This window comes from Grammomys surdaster, unplaced genomic scaffold, assembly GCF_004785775.1.
Source record: "Grammomys surdaster isolate TR1022 unplaced genomic scaffold, NIH_TR_1.0 332512, whole genome shotgun sequence".
Lineage (NCBI taxonomy): Eukaryota > Metazoa > Chordata > Mammalia > Rodentia > Muridae > Grammomys > Grammomys surdaster.
The window spans coordinates 14,681-31,684 of NW_021627739.1; the positions used below are offsets into that span (position 1 = coordinate 14,681).

The 17,004-nt window shown below is 45.9% G+C and overlaps 1 protein-coding gene across 2 annotated transcripts in view; it reads right to left on the reverse strand.

Moving 5' to 3' along the window:
- LOC114616547 (ubiquitin carboxyl-terminal hydrolase 49) overlaps nucleotides 1–17,004 on the reverse strand; it is a 32,860-nt gene that overhangs the window by 1,473 nt on the left and 14,383 nt on the right. The window contains exons 2-4 of one of the 2 annotated variants that reach the window (XM_028761984.1): nucleotides 6,957–8,322; nucleotides 5,427–5,631; nucleotides 632–740 (exon numbers count right to left, since the gene is read on the reverse strand). In XM_028761984.1, the coding sequence (XP_028617817.1) occupies nucleotides 632–740; nucleotides 5,427–5,631; nucleotides 6,957–8,294 (1,652 nt within the window). In that variant the 5' untranslated portion in view covers nucleotides 8,295–8,322. The remainder of the gene's footprint in view (nucleotides 1–631; nucleotides 741–5,426; nucleotides 5,632–6,956; nucleotides 8,323–17,004) is intronic. The other variant, XM_028761985.1, reaches the window with a different exon arrangement.

Below are 17,004 nucleotides of genomic sequence, written 5' to 3' on the forward strand. Positions count from 1 at the left end.
GCTTTTGCCCCCTACTAATCAAAGATCATGTGGATATCTGCTGTGAAAGTTCCATAGAGTATCTGAACCTACAAATCCCTAAAGAAGCAGTTTCGAGCCTGGCTGTGATGGCAAATGCCTTTAATCCCAGCACTCAGGAGGCAGAGGCAGGCACATCTCTTGAGTTTGAGGAAAGCAGGTTCTATAGAGCAAATTCCAGGACACTATACAGAACTTTCCTGAAGCACTGTACAGACCATAAGAGGGCCCTGGGCTGCCAGCTGGGCCAGAGTCAGAGAAACCCTGTCTGGAACCACCACCACCCTCAAAAAAAGGAAGAAAAAAGTCAGCAGACTCTGTATAGTTTGTATAGTGTACTGCCTGCCCCTTTCACTGGTGATTTTATATTGTGTCCTTAGGATGAATTTCCATAAGTCCAAACAGGGCAGGAAGGGTACTGGCACACATTAGATCACGCTAAGAAAGAGATGGCAAGAGCTGAAGTCTGGGCTGCTGTTCTGCCATCAGCTTGTCTTACGGGACAAGAGTGACTCTCCATGGTAAATGCAAGGCCCCACACCAATAGGTTTCTTTCCCATGTCAAAACAGAAGCTGTCCTCCCCAGCCTTTGAGGTAGCCACCCGAAGCTCACCTGAATCTTTTAAGGTGTAGCCGGAGGACCTGAGGTAGTCTGTAGATCATTAACTGCTTTCTAGCTTCACTCAGAACAAGGGGTTTGGGGTTGGACTTGCGTCGTTTGCCTACATGGTTTGGAAAGGTATAAGACATAGGCAGTGAGGAGCATCATCCAGTCACAGGTTGGATCTGGGTTTTATCTAAGGCACTACTATGATACATTGTAAACATGTCTGCATTCCCCAGCTTCACAGGCCTGAGTGGAGTGCCTTTGGAGGTGTGGCAAAGAGAAAGGAGTAATGGGACCCTGAGGAAACTGAGGAAGGAGCTCGCAATTCCTCAATGACCATGTAGCCACGTGCTAGCCTTGGGGTCTCCTCCAGCTTCCTTATACGACAGTCACTGTTACTGGGCTCTGACCAGCAGCTAAGCCGGATTCTGATACATCTGCTTTCAGATTTTTGCTACCAGCAGCTTCTAGAAGTGGTGTGGCTTCAGGATGGTACATTCTCGGCACCATGGCTTTTAACAGAATATGTAAGGGGCTGCTATCACAGCGTATACACTGCAGTGAGCACACCTGAATCTTTATGATGTGGCCGGAGGACCTGACATAGTCTGTAGATCATTAACGGCTTTCTAGCTTCACTCAGAACAAAAGGCTTGGCTTGGATTTTTGTTGTTTGCCTTCATGTTTCATTGTTTGGAAGTGAGTGTACTTCTATGCTTTTACGTTCCTATCATTTAAATTATTATAAACTGTAAGTCTAAAAGGATTTTTCTTTCTTTTTTTTTTTTTTTTTTGGTTTTTTTGAGACAGGGTTTCTCTGTGTAGCCCTGGCTGTCCTGGAACTCACTCTATAGACCAGGCTGGCCTCGAACTCTCGAACTCAGAGATCCACCTGCCTCTGCCTCCCAAGTGCTGGGATTAAAGGCGTGTGCCACCACCGCCCAGCTAGGATTTTTCTTTACACAAGTTAGTCCTAGCTGCACTTCCTGCTTATAACTATCCATACCAAATGAATATGCTATTCAAAACTCTGAGGCTCGGCTCCCTCAGTGGGAGGGAATGTTACAGATACTTGAGGCTTAGGAAAAAGATAATAAATTACGATTAATAAAGCATAGAATATGAAAGCAGATTGTTTTCCAACATGTTTTGCTTATGGTATACACAAATATTTATTTAATTATTTAAAAGATTTATTTCTTTATTTCTTTAGTGTATACCAGGACTCTGTTTTCATGCACACCATCAGAGTGCATCAGATCTCATTACAGATGGTTGTGAGCCACCATGTGGTTGCTGGGAATTGAACTCAGGACCTCTGGAAGCATAGCCAGTGCTCTTAATGGCTGAGCCATCTCTCCAGCCCTCCACAAATATTTAAATATGAACTCTAGAAGTAGTGATGGCCTGGAAGAAGATATAGGATTTTCTACATAGGACTGGCCTGTGGCCATGTAGCATTTCCTTGACTGATGCGGGAGGGCATGACCCACTGTGGGCTGTACTACCCACGGCAACTGGGCCTAGGTGGTATAGTGAGGTGTGGATTTGAGCCTGGAAGCAAGCCAGTAAATAGCTTTCCTCCATGGTTTCTGCTTTAAGCTCATACCCTGAGTTCCCTTTATGATGGACTGTATATAACTGATAAGCTAAAATAATCCCTTTTCTCCCATGTTGTTTCTGGTCAGTGTTTATCACAGCAACAGAGAACAAACTAGGACAGTAGTTCTGGGCTTTTATGTCATGGTTTCTGAAATGTCATTCTTTTTTGGGAGGAGGGTGTTGTTTGTTTGGTTTGGTTTGGTTTTTTGAGACAGGGTTTCTCTGTGTAGCCCTCGCTGTCCTGGAACTCAGTCTGTAGACCAGTGACTGGATCTTCTTAGGCTTCTGCCTCCTGAGCACTGGGATTAAAGGTGTGTGCCACTACTGCCTGGGCTCAACTGTATTTCTTATAGACATGGTAGGAAGGCAGCTAAGTTCATCTAGTCCAAAAGAATAAATGGGGACTCTAATTTTGATTCTAAACCACTGACTTGTAAGTGAAATGAACCCCTATATCCTTGGAAAACAGACAATGGGAACAAATTTTCTTAATCTCAGTCAGAGATGTGTGTGAGCACCTCCTGATCCGTCAGAGGTAACACATGGGAATACAGCATTCATGCTCTACCATCTCCACAGTTCCTCTGAGGGCTCAGAGCAGAAAGCATGGCATCTGATTCCAAGTTCTGTCTGTAGCACGTGTGCAAGCAGCACTCTGACCACAGGACATGGAGGGTTAGCTGTATGGGACATCAGAGTGCATGTGCCGCTGGAGAACCCTGCCCGGCCGGCCATGCAGTCATGACACTTGGGATATGCAAAGAATCAAAGCACTCCGAGAGGGGCTCTGCCCTATTCTTCTAGTCCTGTTAGTCAGACCTGAAAAGGCTGGAGCTCTGCATAGGAAGCTGCAATGAGCACAATCCACAGCAGAGGGAGTATGTGAACTAAGACGAAAATGTAGACTCTGGCTTTGTTTCCCTAAATGAAATTCACCAAGGAACAGAAATTACGGACTCAGTCGAGACTACCCAGTTTTGTCTCTGTGTACTTAAGGTAAGATACATGAGGAAGAAGGGCGGCGATCTTTAAACTCCATCAGTACCAGGTCAATGCAGTCCAGGCCCCCAAAAACTTTTGTTCTGCAGCAGCGGCAGCATAGAAAAATCCTGACTGACTGGCACATCTAGCTACCAGAAAAGGATACCTTCTGGAAAAACTAAGACTGTTTCCTACCTAATCTGTCACAGCTACGAATGATACAAAATTGTTGATGCCCTTTTGTTCCTTACAGGTAAAAGCTTTGGCCTAGTGTGGTGGGACACACCTTTGATCCTAGCACTCAGGCAGAGGCAGGCAGATCTCTAAGTTTGAGGCCAACCTAGTCTACAGAGCAAGTTCTAGGATAGCGAGGGAAGTGTCAGAGAGATCCTGTCTCAAAACAAACAAACAAGCAAACAAGAAACAAAAATAAAAAACCTACAAAACCCAAAACACCCCCCAAAAGAAAAAAAAAAACAATGTATATTCCAAATTCTTATTATATAGTATTAAACTGATTATCTAGGTCCTTGTATAACCTATAACTTTGTATTTTTTGTTTCTAAATCTCTGTATGTCATAAAATGCAGACACCAGGGTTGGAGACATTGCTCAGCGTTCAGAGTACCGGCCGCTCCTGCAAGACAATCTGAATTTGGTTCCTAAGGTCCACATGGCAGCTTACAGCTAGTTCTTGTAGAGTCAGAGCCCTCTTCTGCTTCTAGTAACAGCAGGGAATGTACATGGTGCACAGACACACATACAGGCACACACAAAAATAAATAAATCTTTAAATGCCATCAGCAGACATGGGCTTCCACATTTGTTGTACACTTCCATCTGGGTCAGCAGGGACACTGGGTATTAGTATGGTGACACAGAGGGCCTGTACATGATGCTCGTGCAACCACACAGAAGGAGACACACTTTAAGTTATGCTAGTGACAGAGAGACACTTCTTTGTGATGCATGTCAAGAAAAGAAGAAGAAAATACCCATGAGGCTGTCATTCGCCATGTGTCTGTGTGAGTGTATTCTGTCAGCCATGTAGGCCCTGGAAATCAAACTTGGGTTGTTAGGCTGGGTGGCAGTGCCTTTACCTGCTGAGCCATCCTGCTAGCCCCGATCTTTGTGTGTGTGTGTGTGTGTGTGTGTGTGTGTTACTCGTGTGCGTGCATGTGCACCTGTGGAGACTAGCAAAATACTCTGGGTGTCATTCTTCAGGAGCCATCATGTTTGTTTTTGTTATTTGAGACAAGGTCTCTCACTGGTCTGTAACTTGCTAAGTAGGTTAGGCTGGTGACCAGCAAGCATCAGGATCCATCATGTATGTAACTTCTTCAGGGCTCTGAGGCACACACCACCACACCTGCCTCCTTTTCCCTATGTTAGGAGCTCCACCTCAAAGTGAACCCTTTACCAACTGAGAAGTCTCTCTAGCCTTATCACCCCATGTTTTCGCATGAGTTTTAACAGACGTTAGATCTATGGACTCAGTACAAGAACATACTTTCTCATCCTACAGCATTCAAATGGGATTCAGAGCTAACAAGAACCATTAGGCTACATTTGTGAGCCTAGGGCCCTGTAGCATGAGGAAGCTAAGGACTAACTTCTCACTGCCCCTGCTTCAGAGCCACTTTCACACACTTCCCCAGAACTGAAGCCAGTCAGAAGGGGTCAGAGGCACCTTTTTTTGTTTTGTTTTGGTTTTGGTTTTTTAAGACAGGGTTTCTCTGTGTAGCCCTGGCTGTCCTGGAACTCACTCTGTAGACCAGGCTGGCCTCAAACTCATAGAGACCTACCTGCTTCTGTCTCCCAAGTGCTGGGATCAAAGGCGTGCGCCACCACCGCCCAGCAGGAGGCATTACTTTTAGTACTCTAAGAAGTCTGTGCATGTAGTAGGTGTGGGCATGCATAGGCATGTGTGCTACCATGGCAGGCAGGTATCTCCATTCACCCTTTTGTGGGTTCTAAGGACTGAATTTAAGTCAAGGCTTGGGTGGCAAACACCTTTACCCACTGAGCCGTCTCATTGGCCCAGGTCTGTTTTTAATAATGTAAACTCCATATTAGCTACTATAGAGGCTGTGAGAAAAAGATCTTCAAAAGGTGCTTTAGAGCGCTTGGTGCTGTCAGGGTTACTGCTGCCTGAAGGGGCAAAGCAGCTCCTTCAGCAGTTCCTCCTGAACCCCTGCCCTCCTCACGCAGCACTCACTGTTACACTGGTCACAAGCGTAGACTCTCCCCTCCAGGGCCTCTGTCTCGGTGAACTTGTCTAGCATCTCAGTGAGCAGGCACTCTGTCTGATTCAAAGGGACAAACCCCTTTTCTATGCAGTGGTATCGTTCAGGGAATTCCAGGGACAGATCCCAAAAGGGCTCAATGGTATTGGATTTATAATTGCATGATACACATGTGACCTAGAATGACAAGATTGGTTTGCAGATTATAGTTTCCATGCTTCCCACATACAATTTTGTTTGTTTTATAGAACACATATAAATTTAAGTGCTTCTCCCAAAAAGTTTAATAAGAACTCAAATTTAAAAAGCATTAGAACACATTCCATGTGCTTGCATTTCTAACCATGCTGTAACTGAGGAACCACAGGGCACCCTCTGCCTTCTCCCAGTGAATATTTGCCTCAGTAGAGATGATAAGCTACCTCAGAGGCATTGAAGGAATTGGGCTGAGAAAAAAATGACAGGCTACTGTCTGCTTTGCTTGCCCTCAAATTCCTCCCTCTTCCTTGGTGCTTGGAGCAAATTTACTTTTCTCTTGTGCCCTCCCTCCCTCCCTCCCTCCCTCTCTCCCTCCCTCCCTTCCTTCTCCTTTCCTCCCAGATAGTCTCACTATCCACTCCTCCTGTCCTGGACCTCATTACAGAGCCCAGCTGATCTTGATTCTGATCTCCTGCCTCAACCTCTCAAGTGCTGGCATGATGACACCGAATTTCCCTGTTTCCTATGGTGTCTGCTCTGCAGAGCCTCAAAGCCCTGCTTAGAGCTCCTCTCCCACTGATGCTCCTAGGTGCCTTTCACAGGCAAAAGAGGAGGGGCCTTGATCCCCTTCTTCCTAGCTTACTCATCACTCCTTTCAGAATCTTAGCAACTGACACACACAACCTCTGCAACTCATTGTAGAAAATTTATTTTTCCTTAAATTATATGCCCACTCGTATTTTTTTAAAAAAATCTATAATAATTCTTTCTGTGCATAATTTTATATGGCCTGGGGATCTTTGCTTAAGTCTTGACCCTGCTAAAGATCCTGAAAATAAAAGGTGCTGGGACATGGAGTCTGTAACCTGACAATTGAGAAGTAGAGGCAAGATGAGCAGACATTTAAGATCATTCTTGGCTGCACAGTTATATGGGCTACTGGAGACCATATTTTGCGGGGTAGGGGAGGTATGGGCAGTGGGTCTGTATGGGCAGTATGCCTGGTTCTTTGGCATACTCCTAACTATTCCTTGTAAGTATAAAAGAAGGCTCTTTCAAAGGACTTTGGAAATAGACTTCTCTGCAGACTGTTCCGTTCTGTCAACTAGACTGATTAAAGATCTGGACAGAGAGAACACCCAAGTCCACCTACATGGTGACCAGTATATAGTGTCAGGTACAACCAACCAGCTCGGAACACTGCAGTCACAGAAAACACTGCCTATACCTAATCAGCCCGGGGATCTGGAAGCCCAAACTACCACCCACGCTTCCCACCTTGCTTCGGGTAGGCACACACCTACCTGACTGAGCAGCTGCCCATGAAATATGGTGTTCACCACCTTTAAGACCTGCTTGGTGAGCTTCCTCTGGGAGAAGGGGATGAGGATCCGGCGAGTGGAGCCCTCAGACTCAAGTTCCTGCTGCACCTTGTGCAGCAGTTCGCAGAGAAATTCCTGTGCGTCCTGCTGGTCGTAGCCACGGAAGGCGGGAATCAGGCTCCACACGGAGTGAAGCATGGCAAAGGGTGACACGAGCGCCCACTTCCCAGACCACATGACTCGGAAGAGGGTGTGCAGTTCGTGGCAGAGGGAAATGTGCTTTGAGCTGGGTTCCTTGTTCTGAATGAGCTCCAGACTTCTGCTGATGGAGGCTCCGCTACTCCAGCAGAGGCCCTGAGGTTCGCACCCCTGGGTCCTTACTGACAACTCCGCTGCAGAGCTGCTGGCTGGCCTCCCAGAGAGCTGAGCCTTGCCGTTGGTTGCTTGGGGGAAAAGGTGCTCGGAGGTGGAAGGGTCGAGGTTCAGGAAACACTCCCGGAACTTCTGGAGGTGGCTGAGCACCTGGAGGATGGAGTTCATGTAGCAGGTGTTCCCCAGGTTGCGCAGGCCGGTGACACCCGGGGCTACCGCCGGCTGGCGGCGCGGCTTGAGGGCAGCCGTGGACATGCGCCGGGAGGTAGCGAGGGTGGCGGGGCGCACGGCTACGGGCCCGGGAGCGTGCAGGAGCAGGCGCGCACTCTTCCGCGGCGGCGCGCTGGCCAGCTCCTCCAGCAGTCGCCGCTTGACCTCGCGCCGCCTCTGTCGCGCCGCCTCCTTCTTGCGCTGCAGCGCCTCCTCCTGCCGCCGCTGCTCCAGCTGCGCGCGGCCGCGGGAGCTCTTCTCGAACCAGAGTCGCAGCGTCTTGGCCAGCAGGCGCTGGCGCCGGTACCACAGAGCCGTGAGCATCTGCGGCTGTCCCTGAGGAGTGCGCTGCGGCGGGACCACGTCCTCGCCTGCAGCCGTGGACCGCAGCGTCCGCCCACGCCTCGTGGGCAGGTCCTGCTTCTTGCCTCGAACCGCCAGGAGGGAACTTCTCAGCAACTTCAAGTCCCCCTCGGGGTTGTCATTGAGCACATAGTCCTTGCACAGGTAGCAGAACACATAGAGATCCCGGACCTCCATGGCCAGCGGGTGTCCGGTCTCTTCAAAGTGTTTTAGTGCATGGTCTTCAATGTAGCGGCCGCAGGCCACGTGGGAGCACTTGAGGCAGGCCCACGCAGACTCGGTGGTGGCACACTCCAGACAGCACCACTTCTGGGGGTTCAGGATGGAGTGGTCCTGGGCGAGCCGTAACCGTCCTACATGTTTGCATCTATCCATGTTTTAGCGCAGTCGCCACTTTCTTAATCTGGCACCACAGAGCCGCCCAAAAGGAAAAAAAAAAAAAAAGCAGAACTTAAGGAAAATATTTTCCTAGAAAAACAGGGTTGCAACTGGCATTTCTGGGCAAGACTTATTAGTTTTTAATTAAAAAATTGTCCCTTTCAAAGTTGAAACTGGTATTTAAAGTACCACAAGGAGAGAGAGACAGAAGCCTCAAAATAAAACCTTAGGTTAATTTCACTGTATTTCAAAGCAAAGGTATAGAATAAGGGAAAGATAAGAAAAAGAAAGACAAATGACATCTAAGGAGGCAGAGCTCAAGGAACATTTTATAAGCTAGCCTTTCTGAATGAAGAGAGCACATTTTATAGAAAGAATGGCAAAACTCAAGTCTTTATTGAAAAGCAAATTCCCAGATGAATCTGATAGGACAAGAGGTGGTATGGCTATTGGAACCACAGTGTTCAAGCCAACTACCCAGACACAAGAAACAAGTTGACAGAAGCAAGCTTGCTTCCCTTCCTCCACTCTTCTGTTTTGCGACTGACTTACTCTGTAGCCCAGGCTGACCTCAAATTGGTGGTGATCCTCCTGCCTCAGTGAACAAAATGCTAGGACCCCTGAGTTCTGTCCCTTCGCCCTGGGTTTTTTGTTGCCTTGGAGACAAGAGTCTCATGCTTCCCTGGCTGGTTTGAAACATATGTAGACCTGGCTGGCCTTGAACTCACAGAGATCTACCTACTCTGCACTCCCCCAGAGTGTATTCGATTACAGGTGTGTACCACCACATCTGGCTTCTAATGTTGGTTTTTAATATTCATAAAAGAAATACAGTAGGCAACTTCTAAGCCCAATGAATTTTTTTTTTTTTTTTTTTTTTTTTTTGGTTTTTCGAGTCAGGGTTTCTCTGTGTAGCCCTGGCTGTCCTGGAACTCACTCTGTAGACCAGGCTGGCCTCCAACTCAGAAATCTGCCTGCCTCTGCCTCCCAAGTGCTGGGATCAAAGGCGTGCACCACCACCGCCCGACCCAACGAATATTTTTTAAAAAACATTATATTATTTGGAAACCCAAAGTTTCTCCAGGATTAAAAATATTCTAAAGACAGTTCTTTAAATTTAATCAATTAACTAATTAATTAATTTTGATACAGATCATCCTCTAGATGTCCAGGAACTATTTAGACCAGGCTGCCCTCAAAAGTCATAGAGATCTACTACCTGTCTCTGCCTCTTGAGTGCTGGAATTAAAGGCATGAAGCACCACATACGCTATTTTATTTTTGTGTGCTGTGTCTGTATGTATGAAGGTTTGTCCTCATGTACACATGTGACCACAGAGGCCAGAAAAAGTCAGATTCTCCTGAGCTGGAGTTTCAGGAAGCTGTGAGCCCTGATGTGGGTGCTGGGAACCAATCCCAGTCAGTCGTCTGGAAGAGCAGGAAGCACTCTCAGCTGCTGAGCTGTGTCTCCACCCTTAGTTGTTAGCAATGGGCTTTCCTCTCTGATTCTTCCTCACTTTCCATTTCTGAGAGCAACAACAGATCCATATTAGAAGACTGTAGCTAACCCTGATGACCTGAGTTCAATCTCCAGACCTCAGTAGGTCATATGAGAGGACATGCATACCCCAGCCTTGTGCATAAAAATGAGTAGTATAATTTGAAAGATTTTCTTTATGTTGGCTTTACCTTAATGTCCTGATTAATGGGAGAAATAAAACACTCCACAAAAGAAAAAAAATTCTCCAATCACAAAAAGGAAGGAATCTATACTACCCCAATCAAAGTAAGTCCTCCCAGGACCTAGCTTCAAGTGTATTATTTTCCTAATCATTATTTTTATGCTCATAGTTTGTTACTGATTTGTTGCTATGTTCCCTCTAAGTCATTTCTCTAGATGAGGCTACACATTCTGATTAGATAGAATCTCCTTTAGAGAGGAGTTCACGTGTTTTATTTATGTTTACTCCCTCACAAGGCTCTGGGTCACACATTACCAGCAGCACGCCTCTCCTGGGGCGGGGCTACAGCTCTACCAGAGCATAAGCTAAGTCTTCAACACCAAGGGAAATTACTCTCCCAGTTTGAAGCAGACATGAAATACACATTTTTGCTTGCTTAGGGCACAGCCAAATCGAAACACACATAAGTGAGGACTGAAATGACAACCGGTAAATGCTCTTCAGCACAGTGGCAGCGTGAGCTGGGTACATAGGATGCTCTCAGATCAAACACCAGGGACACAAAATCAACCATAAAGAAATGAAGGGGGAAACAGGCTAAAACCAGAAACTAGTAAGTTTCTGTTTTACAAACTGTACTTCCTGACACCTCCCCACCCCCCAGGATCAAAATTCTTTAGGCCCCCACCTACCTCCTTGGTACTTTATACATGAGGGATGAGAATCTGAAAAGGGCCCACATATCCATTTGAAACAAACCCCAGAGATGGGTCTCTCACCTAAAGCCCTATAAATACTGCATTAATCCAACAAATTAGAGATGAAGAACTCAGAAACCAAATAAAGAATTCTACTTTCCAAATCCTTTCCTACTTCTCCAAAGACAGTCTCATTTTGTAGCCTTGTTTGGCCTGGAATTTTCAATGTAAAGTAGGTTGACCTCAAACTCACAGTGACCCACCTCTGCCTTCTGTCTGAGTGCTGTGCTCCACCGTAACTGGCTGTTTTCCAAATTCTTCCACTCAGACCAACACTGCCTGAAATGATAGAATACTCTTTCTTGCTTTCCAAGAGACAATCTGGTTACTGAAGTAGCTAGTCACATGATTACCAAGCACTTGAAAAATGCCTAATGGGATTGCAGGACTGAACAGCTTTTTAAAAAGATTTATTTTTTTATTTAATGTATATGAGTACACTGTTGTTGTCTTCAGAAACACCAGAAGGGGGCATTGGCTCTCGTGACAGATGGTTGTAAGCCACCATGTGGTTGCTGGGAATTGAACTCAGGACCTCTGGAAGAATAGTCACTGCTTTTGACTGCTGAGCCATCTCTCTAGTCCAATATTTTATTCTTAAGGCATAGGAGAAAATATAATTTGTTATCAACATGTAATCAAGAAGGTGTTTAAGCTGGGTATGGTGGGTATACTTTTGATCCCAGTGTTCAGACAGATCTCTGGTGTTTTTGAGGTCAGCTTGGTATGCATAGGATAGCCAAGGCTGCATAGAGAGATATTTTTCAAAACAAAACAAAAACACCAAAACAACAACAAACCACCCCACAAAAACATAAACTAAAAGGTTTTACCTGGACATGGTGGCTCACACCTCTAACCCCAGCACTAAGGAGGCTAAGGCAAGAGGATTGCAGCAAATTAAAGGCCAGCCTGGGCTACATAGTGAGTTATAGGCCAACCTTTGTTGACAGAACAAAGAAAGACCCAGGCAGGCAGGCAGGCAGGCAGGAAGACAGCAGGCAGGCAGGTAGCAGGCAGGCAGGCAGCAGGCAGGCAGGCAGGCAGGCAGCAGGCAGGCAGACAACAAGCAGGCAAGCAGGCAGGCAGGCAGGCAGGCAGGCTGCCTGGAGAAAAGGCAGGAAGCCAAGGCAGGCAATGCAAGACTATAATTACAATGAATCCAGCCTTCTAAATGTTTATATTTATGGCTAAAACAAAAACCTAAAAGTAGGCCAACACTGAGAAGAGTGGATATAGCTGAGGTCAGAAGCCCTTGGCTAAAGGGCAGTATGTGTGCTGGGGAGGGGAGGGGTGGAAGCTGCTGGCTTCTCTATGCCTTTATCCCTACTCTCCATGAACAGGGAATGGTCAGAGAGCAAGCTAGGGATACCCCATAGTCAGAGCACAGTCTGGAGATGCTGGGGGAGCTGAACTATCTGAGTGATTTAGAAGTCTTCATTGAAAGTATCCTTTGATGATCTTACCTGAGAGGTTTGAAAAGCCCATGTCATTCCCAGTAAGCGTTTTCTCTCTCTTTCTACCCCCACCCAACTCCCTAGCCTTGTGCCTGTGGATCAGATGCAAGTTCTAGTTACTGCTTCAATGCCATGCCCGCCCGCCTGCCCACCTACCGCCATGCTCCCCACCATCATGGCCATGGAACTATGAGCAAACCCCAATAAGCTCTCTCTTCTCTAAGTTGCTTGGTCATGGTGCTCTGTTACAGTAGCAGGAAAGCAACTTAGTGTGATCTTGTCTCTATATAAAAGGAAAGAGAGGGCTGAGGACATTGGTCAGTGATAAGTGCCTGCCAAGCATGGTTAAGGCCCCAGGTTCAATTCCTAGAACCTCAAGAAAAATAATCCCCAACTCTGTGCAGAGAGATGACAGCTCAGAGTCAGAAGCCAGATGGCTCTGTAAGAATTACATATGTAAGCCTGATTCATGTTTAGTAGTTTAAATAGTTTGCTGATCATGCCTGGAGGTCAAGGGAGTTTTGGAAATTAGTTTCTCTTCTACTATGGGTTCTGGGGACAAGACTCAGGTGGTCAAATTTACATAGCAAAAACCTCTATCTGTTAAGGCACTTCACTGGCCCAACGTTGTGGGGACTTTGGCAGGTTGGGTGGAGGAAGTGTATGGTATGTGTATGATATGCACCTATTTATATGTGTGCATATTCATGTATGAGTTTGACACATGTGTGCCACCATGGAGGTCAAGGAACAGCTTTGGTGCCAGCCCTCACCTTCCACCTTGTTTGAGACAGAATCTCTTTGTTGTCCATCACTCCACATGCCAGGCTTGATGGCTGCTGGCTTCTAGGGATTCCCTGTCTTTGCCTCCCATTTCCTCTTAGGTGTCTAATACTGTAGATATGTGCTACCTCGCCTGACTTTACATGGGTTCTGGGAATGCACACTCAGAGATTCCTATGCTTATAGGGTAAGTGCTTTGCCCACTGACACATTTTTCCAAATCTTACTTTCTGAGCCACGTCTCCAACTCTAAGGTGTAATTTTGAAATTACATTTATCTACTCAGCTTATGGGAATCTGTGTGCGCCTGAGTATGTGCCTGTCAGAGAAGAGTGTGTGAGAGCAGTCTGTCTCCTTCCATCATGTGGGTCCCTCAGATCTAATTTAGATGATCAGGCTTGCTGGCAACTGTCTTTTCCTGTCAAACATGTCACTAGTCCCTTGAGAGCATGGGCAGATGGCTCAGGTGGTGAGGTACTTGTCATGTAAGCACGAGGATCTGAGTTCAGACCCCCACCATCCATGTAAAAGCTGAGCATTGTGATGCATGCTGGCACTCCAGCTGTCAGTGGCCAACTGTCAAGCTCAATCAGTGAGCTCCAGACTCAGTGAGAGACCCTGTCTCAGTAAATACCGTGGAGGGGCTAGAAAGATAATCAGTGGTCATGAGCACTAGTTGTTCTAGAATATGCAGGTTCGATTCTCAGCATCTACACGTAGTCCACAACAGTCTATATAATTCCAGCACCTGGTGACGCAGGCTATCTTCTGGCCTCCAAGGCCCCAGTACACACATTGTGCAAAGACATACATGGTGGGAAAACTCCTATACACATAAAATAACAATAAGTCTAAATGACATTTTTAGAAAGCCTCACTGAACCTACTGGATATCTGTAAGGGACTGGAGTGTCAGCACTACCATGGCAGCAGTTAGCTACCAAGTATTCTATTTTGAGACAGTGTCTCTTGATGTAGCCTAGGCTGGCTTGGAATTTGCCATTCTACCTCCCCTAAGTAATGAGATTATAGGCATGGGCCAAATGTATTGTCTCAGACAAAATTCATTCAAGCTTGAAACTTACGATCTAACAGTTGTTTTTTCTGGGTGCAGCCCAGGCAGTGAAACTGGGAGTTTCCTTCCTAACGTCTCCACATGGCTGAAGATGACTTTCCACACAGACCATTTGTACAGAAGACACATTTATATGTTAAGAACTGCTGGCAGAGGAAAAAAAAAAGAGACAATTTCTGTAAACAAAAACTATGCCTTCTGGGCTGGAGAGATGGCTCAGTGGTTAAGAGCACTGACTGCTCTTCCAGAGGTCCTGAGTTCAAATCCCAGCAACCACATGGTGGCTCACAACCATCTGTAATGAGATCTGATGCCCTCTTCTGGTGTGTCTGAAGACAGCTACAGTGTATTCATATATAATAAATAAATAAATCTTAAAAAAAAAAAACTATGCCTTCTATCTGACTAGAGTTTCCCACATGATCCTCTGGACTGGATGCCAGTGTCTGTTATTTCAAGGGCTGCTCTAAGACATGCAGACACTGAGTCCTGTGTACACAGGCTACCCTCAGCACTCCTAAGTGTATCTGTCAGGATAGAGACCCATTGAATTTTGCATGAATCAGCCACAGACCTTAAGCACTTGATTTCAAGAGTAACAATGACAAATGTCCAAAGAGAAACAGTCAAGTAAGCAAGACTATCTTTTAAATGCACACTAAAGGAGAAAAGTGGCAGAGACTCTTTAGGTACTTTATTAGGAATGAGCCAGGGCTGTTATAGGTCAGGATGGCATATGCAGGTCAAATAGCACAGTGCTGACCTCCTCATGTATGAAGCCCTGGGATCTCTCCCAGCACTTGGGAGGTAGAGGCTGGAGAGTCAGAGAGTCAAGGCCACCCTTGGCTACAAAGTGAGTTTAGATCAGCCTGGCTACCTGAGACCATCTGAAAAGTTAAACAAAAGCAACAGTAATATTTTATAAATCAGTCACATATGGAATCCACTACTTGTTTTCAAAAATGCAGAGAGGACCCCAAGACAGAGTTATTAATTTAACAGGCTGGCAAGCCAAGGACAGGTAAGATTCTGCACAGAGCCTTACCAATCTAAGACAGAAATGCAATGCTTTTGATAATGCATATTCTATAATGGGTAAGGAAGGCATTCTTGTCAGAACAACCTAAGACAGGCTCAGTCTTGTTTATGAAATAAAAAAGGGAGAGATGTGGAGAGCTTTTGGGGCTGCTTGGCAGGAATCTGACATAGGCCAAGGACTAAGAAATGGGCTTCAGGCAGGAATTTAAATCTTAGGCTAGCACAATGTAATTTTAGGCAGTAATCTAAATCTTAGGCTAGAACAAAGAAGTAGGCTTCAGGCATGAAAATGACTTTAGGCTAGGACAGGGAAGTAGGCTCAGATATTTTGGTCATCCTGATAGGCCCTTAGAAATAGTGATCATGGGAGTGATCACAGGAGTGACTACGGGACTTTGTCTATTGCCTTGCTTGTTTCTTGACTATTTGCATCTATTGCATTGCTAGTTCCTCAACCTAGAACTGACCTTAATACTTGCTTTGCATGTAATTAAAATGGTATGAAAACAGATTGGGAAAAAAATGTGTTTCCCTTTAAAAACAAATGCAGAGAGGAGGTGGCTATGTGTGTAATTAAAAACACCATACACGGCTGGACGAGGTGGTGTACATCTTTAGTCCAAGCACTCGGAGGCAGAGGCAGGCAGATCTCAGTGAGTTCAAGACCAGCAAGGGAGGGCTACACACAGAAACTCTGTCTCAAACCAAACAGTATGTGAAAAAAAAAGCAAAAGGGAAGAATATTATACTATTGGTCATGAGTGCCCTCTTGCCTAAGGCCACGCAGAGAATGAGGAGGAACTAGGCACATTGTGTTGTCCTGTGGGGATGTGAGTAGTGATGGAAAGAAGAGTACGCCTTCTGAGGGACAAAAACTGCTGTATTTTCAAAAGGAGGAGGTAGCATTGAGACTTGGTATTTCAATGTCTTAACTTAGGCATGAGGGGAAGGAGACATGGGTTAGTGGCTAAGAGAACTAGCTGCTCTTACAGAGGACCCAAGTTCAGTTCCCAGCATCTATGTCAGATGGCTCACAACTGCCTGTAATTCCAGCTTCAGAGGACCCAATGCCTCTGGCTCAGTGTACACACTTTACTGGCTGGGTTTGTGTGTCAACTTGAAACAAACTAGAGTCATCAGAGAGGAAGGAGCCTCAGTTCAGGAATTGCTTCTATGACATCCAGCTATAAGTTTCTCAGTTAGTGATCAATGAGGCAGGCATGGTTGGGCAGCCCCATGATGGGTGGTGCCATCCCTGGGCTGGTGGTCCTGGGTTTCATAAGGCAGGCTGAGCAAACCATGGAAAGCAAACCAGTAAGCAGCACCCCTCCATGGCCTCTACATCAGCTCCTGCTTCCAGGATCCTGTCCTGTTTAAATTCCTGTCCTGACTTCCTTCAATGATTAACATTGTCTTGGAAGTATAAGCCAAATAAACCCTTTCTTCCCCAACCTGCATTATGGTCATGGTGTTTCGTGGCAGCAATAGAAATCTTAACTAAGACAGACGAGCAGACAGACAGGCCAACAACCCACACCTGTGTACAAGAACAAAAGTGAGCATTCAGGCATTAAACATTCAGGCATTAGCCAGGTGATCAATGTTCAATGCAGAGCACTGTCACTAGAAAACAAAGCATCAAGACCGGCATCTAACGACAAAACTATGCAGTGCCTAAGAAACTCTACTTTACAAACTAGTCATTTCAACAAGAAGCCTCTCCTCATTCCAACTCTCTGAGCTTTGAGAAGCAAAGTGCAGGCCTCTCCAGCTTTCTGTAGAGTTGCAAAACAACTGAGCCTCCATCACTTAAGTGTCAATCATCTGACATTTCATATCAGCCATGGTAGCATGATAATTTCTCTTCTTCCCAGGGGTCAGTCCCAAAAGTCGTTCATAGAAGTAGATTTCTGA